Source organism: Mustela lutreola, chromosome 6, assembly GCF_030435805.1.
Source record: "Mustela lutreola isolate mMusLut2 chromosome 6, mMusLut2.pri, whole genome shotgun sequence".
NCBI lineage: Eukaryota > Metazoa > Chordata > Mammalia > Carnivora > Mustelidae > Mustela > Mustela lutreola.
Window position 1 is genome coordinate 65,012,091 of NC_081295.1, and position 12,264 is coordinate 65,024,354.

At 36.3% G+C, this 12,264-nt stretch overlaps 1 protein-coding gene across 1 annotated transcript in view; it reads right to left on the bottom strand.

Annotated features, from left to right (window-relative positions):
- The window catches only part of PEX7 (peroxisomal biogenesis factor 7), an 88,662-nt gene that overhangs the window by 20,400 nt on the left and 55,998 nt on the right, over positions 1-12,264 (bottom strand). Inside the window, exon 9 of the mRNA XM_059177455.1 lies at positions 3,376-3,475. Within this exon, the coding sequence (XP_059033438.1) occupies positions 3,376-3,475 (100 nt within the window). The remainder of the gene's footprint in view (positions 1-3,375; positions 3,476-12,264) is intronic.

Sequence of the window (12,264 nt, forward strand, 5' to 3'; positions counted from 1 at the left end):
TTTACAATATATGCAAATGTCAAATCATTATGTAATATACCTGAAATGTCAACTATACCTCAATAAAGAAAATCCACAAATCAATGTCAATCATTCTTCTGCTTTTCAATCTCCACTGACAATTACAAAGAAAATCAAACACAGTATGGTCTACATGTCCCTCCACAATTTGGCCCCTGTCTAGTTCCTATCACTTTCCCACTCATTCAGTAGACTCCAGCCACACTGACCTTCTTTCTATCCCTTAATCATAACAAACCCTTTACCATCTCAAGGACATGACTGTTGTTTTCTCTGTGAAAAACACTCTTTCCTTAGATTTTTGGATAACTGGCTTCATTATTCAACTATCAGCTCCCATTTCCCTTTTCTTAGAGTCTTCCCCAGACCATTTAAGCAAAAGTACCCCATCATTCTCAATCAAATTGCCCCAATTCTGAATAGCATTTATTACTATATGAAATCAAATTTTCATTTATTAAGCTCCATGACAGCAGGAACCAAGTCAGCTTTGCTCACTGGTTTATTCTTAATGCCTAGAACAATGCCTAGCCTTCAGCAGGCAGCTGACAAATATGAATGAACACATATTTCCTACAGCATCCTTTGCTCCCTTCTGTTCTAGCATTAATCACACTACACTAGAATTACCCGTCCTCTACAGCTGTGGTAGATACTCAATAAATGTGACCAAATAAAAGAGAGATCAATGAATGTCAAAGAGCATTAAGAGAAACAGGAAAATAGATAACTCCATAATAATACTCTCCAAGGATTAAAAATACAGTAATAAAAAGAGATGCATTAACTAAAAAAACTCTTTAATATTTCATTTGTATGACCTATAATACATAGCAAAAGTTACATAAAGCAAAGTGGACTAACTCTGAAGAATGGGGAGAAACATAAAATTTAGTTGATAATCTCAATGCTCAATTTTTAAAAATATGACAGGTACATATATTTTCTTAAATTCTAATGTTGAATAATAAACCATAAATAAAGAAGAAACCATTTCTTTCATTCTCAAGTATTAGCCATGCTCCCTCCCATCCCAGGGTCTGTGATATACTATTCCTTTTGCCTGTTTATGATATTCTTCTGTCTGTTCGTGACACTTACTAGTCAGGTCTCAGATAAGCCTCACTGCCTTACGGATGTTGTATATAGGTCAAATATCTATCCTCATTATGAACCTTTGAGGAGCAACGTACTTCTCCTTCGTAGGCTTGTCTATTCTCATTATTTGTGAGATTAGTTGATAACAATGGTGGAGTAAATGCTTTATGAAGACAGGGCCCACATTTACTTTCACTCCTCACTGAATCCCCAGTACCTAATATAAGCCCAACATATGAAAACATCTGTGAAAAGAGTAAATGAATGAGAGGGAGTGGTCTTATTTTTACGGTGTTTCCTAATCCCAAGACTCTGTCCCACTATGAGTTAACTCGGTGGTGATTACTAATACAGTTGAACTGTATATTACGTCACTGAATCTGATGCTTCTCTAGAGCTCAAAGACCCCTGCTTCTCCATTCCTAATTGCTCTCAGTAGCAACTGTTTCCTTAGCACAAATGTAATTTGGTTATTAAACTGGAAGAGATGGGTGGCAGTCACCACGTTATAAATATATGACCAATACAAAATGATTAATAAATATGATTAATAAATCCTCTGAAAACAAAGTTCCTTTTAATAAGGTGGTCTATGCGTAGATGATTTAGAAAACACTTGGCACTCTGGACGAAGAACAGCTATGACCATGTACATTGAGAAGGCCACAGTCTGGGATGCATAAAGTACAAGTTAATAGAACTATATGAGAAGGAAAATATTTACTCAGGGTTCTTTGTTTGGTAGTGCCACATTTCAGTAGGTACACTGCAACATTTTTTTAACTAGGACAGCAAACAAGTACAATCATTTTATTAAAAATCATCTACAATAAATGTATTTCTCAGAAAAGGAACTAGTTCATTGAAGCACATTGTACTTACATTAAAAATAATGCTATTTCACCCATCACTATTTCAGTTTCTTCTCGGATGCCATCAAATCATTTAAAAACACTTATTCTAATGTTAATGAAAATATTCTAATGTCTAAGAAGATTATTTTATGTATTTATTTTTTGAGAATATTTTATAATGAGAATTGTCTTAAGTTCCTAAAATGAAAAAAAAAGAGAACTATCCATTTAGATTTAAGAATTATAGACAGTAATGAGAAATGGGATTTGCTTTTGGTCCAAGTTCTAAAATTCATCATAAAAACACAATTTCTCAGTCATACTCTAGAATTTCCACACATTACTTTGTTTCATGATTATGTTGGTATTTTCACATAGTCTGTGTTATAAAGTGTCTAATCACTCAACATACTGTGGTGTTTCTGACCTGAGTTTATAATTTCCAAAACTGAAACAGCATTAAAAAAAAAACCCTGAAGAATATTTAAAGTCCAAAATACTGACTGTCAAATCCTCAAGAGAACAAAAAGGAGAAAATATGAAGTTTATTAATTTTTTTAAGATTTATTTATTTTTAGAGAAAGAACAATTACGAGCATGAATGGGGAGAGGAGCAGAGGTAGAAATGCAGATTCCCAAAGAGTGCAGAACCTCACACTTGGGCTTGATCCAATGACCCTGAGATCATGACCTGAGGCAAAATCAAGTCCATGCTTAACTGACTGAGCCACCCAGGTGCCCCTTAAATGTAATTAAAACAGTAGCCATTCTACTCTACCTAATTCCCCACTGGAAGCCCCCCTCTCTCTTTTTCTTTTTCTTTTTCTTTTTTTAAGATTTTTAAAGATTTTTAAGATTTTTAAGATTGTACAAGGACATTTATTTGACAGGCAGAGATCACAAGTAGGCAGAGAGGCAGGCAGAGAAAGAGGAGGAGGCAGGCTCCCTGCTGAGCAGAGAGCCCAATGTGGGGCTCCATCCCAGGACCCTGGGATCATGACTTGAGCCAAAGGCAGAGGCTTTAACCCACTGAGCCAGCCACCCAGGTGCCCCTGGAAGCCTCTCTATTGATATGGGGTGTGGAGAGGATGGTATAGTCCTGAGAGGAAAGTGACCTACCCATCATCTCAACAGCTCAGTGAGACAGCTGTATCTAGAACCACACTCCTGACTCTCACCAACCTCTGAGAACAAGCCATCCCCATTCCATTCTTCTGTTACCCTTTCCACCGGGAGAGGTCTGCTCAAATGCCCAAGTTTATGTAACAAAAGAGATCAAGTTAATTAAGTAAATGTACTTTGTTCTGCCCTAAAGGCAAAAGTGTGCTACTGACTGCAGCACACTCCAGACACAGAGCTAGTTGCAAAACTATGTGGTAAGAAAAACATCAGCATCCATTACCTGAGTAGGACTCTGAAGACTTAAATCTAAACCACAAGTAAACTCTGTATGATGTTCCACTGTTTCAAGAAGAGGGTCAGGCTTTGAAAAGTTCCAGAATCTGTAAATATAAACAGAAAGAAATCATTTAAGTGCTAAACTACCCAAAAACATATCTAAGAAAAAACAGTTATTTACCATAGCAGGGTCTTTATCAAGGCAGCTTCAACCAATTCATAAATACAGAACCCCACTATTGATCTACAGAAAAATATCTAATGAAGAAAAAAATGTACTCCATTCTATCATATATAAAAAAAGAAATTATTACTCAATTAAAAGATTATTCCCATTAGGATACCTTGTAGGATAGAAGCTTAACAAGTTTTAGTTAAAAAAAATTTTTATATTGCACAAGGACATTTAAGATGAGAGATACTATGCTTTTGTAGCAATTTCTTAAAGTATTCATGACTGTAAAATAAGGATATTGGATTACAAGAACTCTAACATTTTGTGATTTTTAAATACTTCATTTCTCAAGAACTGATATGAAAAGATCTTAGGTCTAATTTACATTTCAACAGGAATTCAGATTCTTTAAAAAGAATCTGTCCTCTTAAGAAAATCTTGGTAATTCTGAAAAATCTTTTCTTTCTTTCTTTCTTTTTTTTTTTTTTGAGGCACAGCCTTTCTTATAGATTCCACATCAATGTAATTTCTGGAGTCAAGAAACTGAAATGTGTTTTCCTGGGCCAATATTAAGTATTCTATTTATCCTCTATAGACTGGGAGTGGTACTATTTACCATAATATGTCTCTGATTTCTATACAGATAGGAACTTGGCCCTATTTTCAATATACAAAATAGTACTTTATTTATAAAGCTTTATTTGCTCATCATCTTTCTTATTTGATTCTAAACGCTCCATAAAAATAGCACATTCAGGATCATAGTGTCATACTCCAACTCAGCCTCCCTAATGATCTGCAACATGGAACACACTGAAGGTTTAGCAGATCTCTTTGAAAGAAAGTAAATACACAGAACCAACAGTCACAGTTTGTTTAACCTGGTAGTATTATTTCCCTAATAAATACAGGGTTGGTCTTATTAAGTTTGAAAAGGATTGTTGCTATGGATAAACCACTGTGTGGGTACCAGAGAGACAATGAATAAATAGCTCATTTATCGGAAACTGAAATCTACAAAATATTTAAGGAGAGTGATTTTACTTTTGAAAATTTACTGTTCAAACAAATGAGGGAACAGGCTACAGTCCTCAGAAATCATAATAGTGGCCTCCACTGTCTTTGCATATTTGTTCCTTTGGTTCTAGAGACAAATATTGTACTCAAATCTAATTTTTGAGATTTTGATAATGTTTATATAAGCAAAAGTAAGTAAGTCATCATATAATTTCATTTCTAGAACATGGCTACCCACTGATTTGCATTATTCGAAACAGTAATCAAATTATTTTGTACATACCCACTATGTTCCAAAAAATATTCAAAATGTTTTTTTGTTAACAATGAGTATTTAATATGGTCAAAAGATGAATAAAGGAAAAGGATAGAAAAGTACATTTGAACCTGCAATGAGATTGATAAACAAAAATAAAGAACATCCTCAACATCTCTGAAGGAAACAGAAATGTTACTCATGAGTCAATGGTATCACCCAAAGGACAGGGTACTAGAAGCATTCTACAGGAAGGTCAATTTAATCAAGGTATTCAACTTTCTGACTGCATTTGGGATTTAGATTTTTGTTTCAATAGAATGGATGAGCATTAGTCTTCAGACCAACCATAAAAATTGGCTGGTGAATTTCAGCAGAACTTTTTAAGGATAATAAAAGTAAAAGAATTCATTTGTATCCTCCTGACAAGTTCCTGGAATGCAGTGTTTATTATTATTTTGTTGTTTTGAGCTAATTAAGGAAAAGGTGGCACTGAGGACAAAACAGGTGGGCCTTATGAAAATGAGGATGCCCAATAAGAAAGCATGTGTGAAGACATCAAACTTTAGCTTTAAAATATGGTAAGGGAAGTCACATAAGCAGGAGGGCTGAAATTCTACTCAAGAAGTCAAGCTGGGGGCACCTGGTTGGCTCAATCCGGAGAGCAAGTGACTCTTGATCTCTGGGTCATGAGTTTGGAGCCCCGTGCTGGGTATAGAGATTACACCAATAAATAAAACTTAAAAAAAAAAAAAAAAAAAAAGTAAAGCTGAATTTGCTCTAATACATAGCTTAACAGGCAGTCAAGGTGCCATACCACTCCACACCAGAGTCACACCCATTCTAACTTTAACCTGGGAAAAACCATCAGGTATTTACCTGCAATCTGCAAAACAGTCACCAAATAAGATGCACGCTTACAACTCTAAGGATGCTATTTGGTGAAGGGAGGGTTAGTCTAGAGAATATCATAAAAGTGCTACTGGTCTATTACATCAGTTCACAGCTCTGATGGAAATTATGTAATATACAAATTATGCCTATTATGCATATGATAGTACAAAAATTATGAGAGGTTCACTTCCAGCAGAATGGCTGATTAGGTGTCTAGAACAACATTCTTACTGAAAAAAAAAAAAATCCTAGAACATAATATAAAAAGAATCACCACCACCAAAACTTCGTAAGAGCATCAGTGAGGTGCACTCAGGTCAAAAGTAACACCAAAGCTCAGAGCAGGACATCGACCATGAGCCGGCTTTTGCCTTGAAAGGGTGTACTGAACAGGGAGAACTGGAACTTCAATTTTCTAAATCTCGGGGAGATCAGGAGCCAGAAAAATCAGCAAGATTAATGTTAATATTTAGAACTTAAAAATAATTTTCAATAGGCTAAAATATCTTAACAAAAATATTGAGTTAAAGACAGGAAAGGGCACAGGCTACATAAGTTAACAAAACCAAAAGCTAAGCAACGCATCTATACACTATAATTCATTTTTTCATCGCTAATATCTTTTTTAATAACTAAAGAAATGTATGTATTTTTTAATTCATTCCCATTCTCCAATGGCAAACACTGCTAACAGTTTTATATGGATACTTCCAGAACTGTTCCATGTTTCTCCATCCCAGTTCCACCAGGAAGGATTGAGCAGTAAAGAGGAGGTGGGCATTTCTCCACATTTCCTCACATTTGCCAAGTAAGGGGATATGCAAGGTCTCTCCTTGCCATCTTCTGCAATCAAAGATCCCATAAATTTTATATATCTAAGGGCCCTCATGCGCTTATCACATAAGTAAAATAGGCTCCTTTCATTGGGAGAAGTCAGGCTCCATATATCATTAAGTGGTCAAATAAGGCATATTATTGTTAAGTGCAATGTTTGTTTTAGTCCAGCACATATACGACTTGGTGCCTTTTTGTCTCTTTGCTGATGAAATCACTGACTATTTAAGCTCTCTCATGGGAAATAAATATACTGGACAGGCTTCCACTGACTAAAAATATTACAAAACTGTAGGAACATTTTTCATTTAAATTGGAGATGGAGAGAGCAAAATTCATGACAGTACAAGGTCTTGTTTGAGTTCCTTTTTGTCTTCTGATTCCATACTTCTTTAACAAAGCAACTAAGTAGCACTATGTTAAATAAAACATCCAAACAATTTTGAAAATTAAGCTGAAATTATTTTTTACTTTACTAAAATGTAATTTGAAATCCCTAAACACTCTTGAAATTTAGCCAACATATAAGTTCAGTAGAAGATTTATGATATTTTTCAAAATTTTTCATTTTCCTTTCCTTTTCTCAAATTACAACTTGGTCCATAATTCTCTGTGAGTTTTTCCTAACTGCAATAAAAAAAGATGCGGAAAAAATGTTGGCTCCTTTTCCATGCCTTACATGTACGTTAATTTTAGTCAAGCTGAATTTTAATTAATTTTAGTCACACTAATTTTAGTTGTGTTTTTAAAATTCTTAGCAAATCGCCCAATTATAATTCCATTTGTACTGCTTTTGTCTAGTGTTCTCTAGAGTGATAAGCAAAAAAAAATTACAACAACTTGTTTCCTCATCGCTTAATTACTTGTTCATTCAACGATCTGTGAGTCCTTGGATGTGCCAGGTGTGGTGCTGGGATCCAGAAGCAAAAGAGATGTGGTCTCAGCATCCTTGTGGATCTGAGTTGGGGTGGATAGACTGACATTCTTTAAAAGACCACAGAAACCAAAACGTTACTACAACTGGACAAGTACCCCCAAAGATAATGTGGCATGCTATATATAATGACATGCTGGGGCACTTAGGTGGCTCAGTCGGTTGAACAACTGACTCTTGCTTTTGGCTCAGAGTCATGTACTCATAACTCAGGTTCATGACTCATGAACTCATGAACTCAGGGTCCTGATATCAAGCCCTGTGCTGGGCTATACACTCAACATACAGTCTTCTTGAGATTCTCTCTATCTCCTGCTCAGGTGCACACATGCTCCCTCTCTTTTCAATAAATAAAAAAATAAATCTTAAAAAAAAAAAGAAAGGAATTATTGACACTGAACTGAAATCTGAAGGTTGAGGAGTTAGTCAGGTAGAGAGTAGCTGGCCTCTTGTCAGCGGGGAGCAGAAAGGGTCATTCACACAGATCTTTTTGCCCATGTGAGGAATTTGGGATTTTCTTTTAAGTATAAAGAACAAAACAAAATGAAACAAATAAAAAAAAAAAAAAACTGAAGGAGAGAGGTGCCTGGGTGGCTCAGTCAGTTAAGCCTCTGCCTTTGGCTCAGGTCATGATCCCAGGGTCATAGGATCAAGCCCGGCATCAGGCTCTCCACTCAGTGGGCAGCCTGCTGCTCTCCTTGCTTGTGCTCTCTCTCTCTCTTTGTTAAATAAATAAATAAAATCCTCTTAGAAAACAAAACTGAAGAGGTTTATATACTTGGCTTCACTTTCTTTAAAAAATTTTTCTTAGTAAACTTTTAAATGTTTTAATAGTTTTAAATCTGTAGAGAACTTGTGAACAAAGTAGAGTTAGATAGTTATCAAACCATTCTGAACACCTACAAACCCAACAGGAGATCGAAAGAAGAAGAGCAGCAATTCTAGAAACAGAAAATTGACCACTTTCTGAAAGATAGCATGAATGGAGAAGAGAATATGAAACGAGGGGAAGATAGACCACGGGGAAAGGGGCTGGCTCCTGGCAAGAGGTAGAGCAACAGAGCACAAAATTCTAACTTTTAAAAGTCTGCTCCACTGAGGGACATCGCTCCAGAGGCTAAGTGCGGGTGGAGCCCTTGTAGGAAAATATGGTCTCAGGTCCCACGGAGTCACAGAAGGATTGGGGTATCTGAGTGTCGCAGAGCTCGTGGGTATCAGAGGAGTGAGCTCTCAGCTCAGGATCACCTTAAACTGTGATCTGTGGCACAATCAGACCACTACTCTTTGAGCAGGAACCCCACAAGTAGCAGATCTGGGAACAGTCACCAGAAGAGCAGAGTGACAGGATTCTGCTGGGTTTGGAGACTCCAAACGAGGCTGTGTGCCAGAGACACAGACCTGGTGAGCTCAGAGCCCGGCCAAAGACCAGGGAGACAGATGGGAGTGATTGAGTGCTTTTCTCCGAGGGCGCACTGAGGAGTGGGGCCCCGAGCTCTTGGCTCCTCTGGGCTGGAGATTGGGAAGCTGCCATTTTCATTCCCATCCTCCAGAGCTCTACGGAAAGCATTCAGGGAACAAAAGCTCCCCGGAGTGAACTCAAGCAGATTACTGAGCCTAGCCCCTGGCAAGGGCAGTGCAATTCCAACTCAGCAAAGACATTTGAGAATCACTACAACAGCTCCTCCCCCAGAAGATCAGCAAGAACATCCAGCCAAGACAAAGCTCACTGATCAAGAACAGAGGAATTCCATAGGTGGGGAAAGCAAAGCATGGAATTCATGGCTTTCTCCACATGATTCTTTAATCTCACAAAGTTAATTTTAAAAATTTTTTTCTTATTCTAATTTTTTTAACTTTTCCTCTTTCCTCTTTTAACATTTTTTAACTAGTTTATCTTAACAATACCATTCATTAAAAAAAAAGATCTTTTTAAACCTTCATTATAATAGTCATATTTTACCCTTCATTGTATCTAACTTTATTTTTCGTATACATATATGGTTTTTTCTTCTAAAAAATTTTGGAACACAACTTCTTCTAATAGATCAAAATATACCCTAATCTAGCACAGGGCTTTGTTCTAGTCTCCAGCCTGAACAATTCTCTCACTTTCTTTTTTTTTCTTTTCCCAACTTATCAATTCCTTTTTTAGAATTTTTAAAAAATTTTCATCTTTACAGTCATATTCCATCCCTTCATTGTGTTTACTCTTATTTTTATATATATATAAGTTTTTCTTTCTTTAAAATTTTGGGACATAGTTTCTTCTAAGAGACCAAAATACACCCAAAATCAAGTGGGTGGCTCTGTTCTATTCATCAGTCTAATTATATATGAATATATATATATATTTTTTTAATTTTTTTAAGCTCTTTTTAAAAACTTCTTTTTACTCCTTTTCTTCTCCCCCCAATTTGAGGTCTCTTCTGATTTGGTTAGCATACATTTTTCTGGGCTCTTTGCCACCTTTTTAGTATTTTCTTCTCTCATTCATATATTCTTACTAGGATAAAATGACAGGGTAGAAAAACTCACCACAAAAAAATGAACAAGAGGCTGTACCAAAGGCTAGGGATCTAATCAATACAGACATTGGTAATATGTCATATATAGAGTTCAGAATGACGATTCTCAAGGTGATAGCTAGGCTCAGAAAGGCATCGAAGATATTAGAGAAGCCCTGTCTGGAGAAATAAAAGCCCTTTCTGGAGAAATAAAAGAACTAAAATCTAACCAAGCTGAAACCAAAAAAGCTATTAATGAGTTGCAATAAAAAATGGGGGCTATTACTGCTAGGATAAATGAGGCAGAAGAAAGAATTAGTGATATAGAAGACCAAATGATGGAGATTAAAGAAGCTGAGCAAAAGAGAAACAAACAAGTACTGGGCTATGAGGGGAGAATTCGAGAGATAAGTGATACCATAAGACGAAACAGTATTAGAATTGGGATTCCAGAAGAAGAAGAAAGAGAGAGGGGAGCAAAAGGTACATTGGAGCAAATTATTGTAAAGAATGTCCCTAATATGGCAAAAGTAACAAGCATCAAAATCCAGAATGCACAGAGAACCCCCCTCAAAATCAGTAATAACATGTCAACACCCTGTCATCTAATAGTAAAATTTACAAGTCTTAGTGACAAAGAGAAAACCCTGAAAGCAGCCTGGGACAAGAAGTCTGCAACATACAATGGTAAAAATATTAGATTGGCAGCAGACTTATTCACAGAGACCTGGCAGGCCAGAAAGAACTGACATTATATATTCAGAGGACTAAACAAGAAAAACAGGGAGCCAAAACTTTATCCAGCTAGGCTATCACTGAGAATAAAAAGCTGAAAGAATCTGCAAACACCAAACCAGGCCTACAGGAAATATTGAAAGGAGTCCTCTAAGCAAAGGGAGAGCCGAAAAGTAGTAGACCAGAAAGGAACAGAGACAATATACAGTAATAGTCACCTTACAGTCAATATAGTGGCACTAAATTCATATCTCTCAATAGTTACCCTAAGTGTAAACGGGCTAAATGTCCCAGTCAAAAGACAGAGGGTATCAGAATGGTTAAAAAAACAAAACCCATCAATATGTTATCTATAAGAAACTCATTTTAGATCTAAAGACACCTCCAGATTTAAAGTGAGGGGGTGGAAAACAATTTACCATGCTAATAGACATCAAAAGAAACCTGGGATGGCAATCCTTAGATCAGATCAACTAGATTTTAAGCCAAAGACTATAATAAGAGATGAGGAAGGACACTATATCATACTCAAAGGGTCTGTCCAACAAGAAGATCTAACAATTTTAAATATCCATGCCCCTAACATGGGAGCAGCCAACTGTATAAACCAATAATAACAAAATCAAAGAAACATATCAACAGTAATACAATAGTAGTAGAGGACTTTAACATCACTGAAATGGACAGATCATCCAAGCAAAAGATCAACAAGGAAATAAAGGCCTTAAATGACAAACTGGATCAGATGGACATCATCTGATCAATGGATCAGATGGAACATACCATCCCAAAACAACAGAATACACATTCTTCTCTAGTGCACATGGAACATTCTCCAGAATAGATCACATCCTGGGTCACAAATCACGTCTCAGCGGGTGCCAAAAGGTTGCCAAAATCATTCCCTGCATATTTTCAGACCACAATGCTCTGAAGCTAGAACTCAATCACAAGAGGAAATTTGGACAGAACCCAAATACACGGAGGCTAAAGAGCACCATATTAAAGAATAAATGGGTCAACCAAGAAATTAAAGAAGAATTGAAAAAAATCCATTGAAATAAACGATAATGAAAGCACAACTGTTTAAAATCTGTGGGACACAACAAGGGGTGGTCCTGGGAGGAAAGTATATTGTGATACAAGCCTTTCTCAAGAAACAAGAAAGGTCTCAAGTATACAACCTACCCCTACACGTATAGGAGCTGGAGAAAGAACAGCAAAGAAAGCCTAAACCCAGCAGGAGAAGAGAAATAATAAAGATCAGAGCAAAATCAATGAAATAGAAACCAAAAAAATAGTAGAAAAAATCAATAAAACTAAGAGCTAGTTCTTTGAAAGAATAAATAAGATTGACAATCCCCTGGCCAGACTTATCAAAAAGAAGAGAGAAAGGACCCAAGTAAATAAAATCATAAAAGAAAGAGGAGAGATCACAATCAACACCAAAGAAATACAATTATAAGAACATTTTATGAGCACCTATATGCCAGGAAATTTGACAATCTGGAAGAAATGGATGCTTTTCCTAGAGATGTATAAAC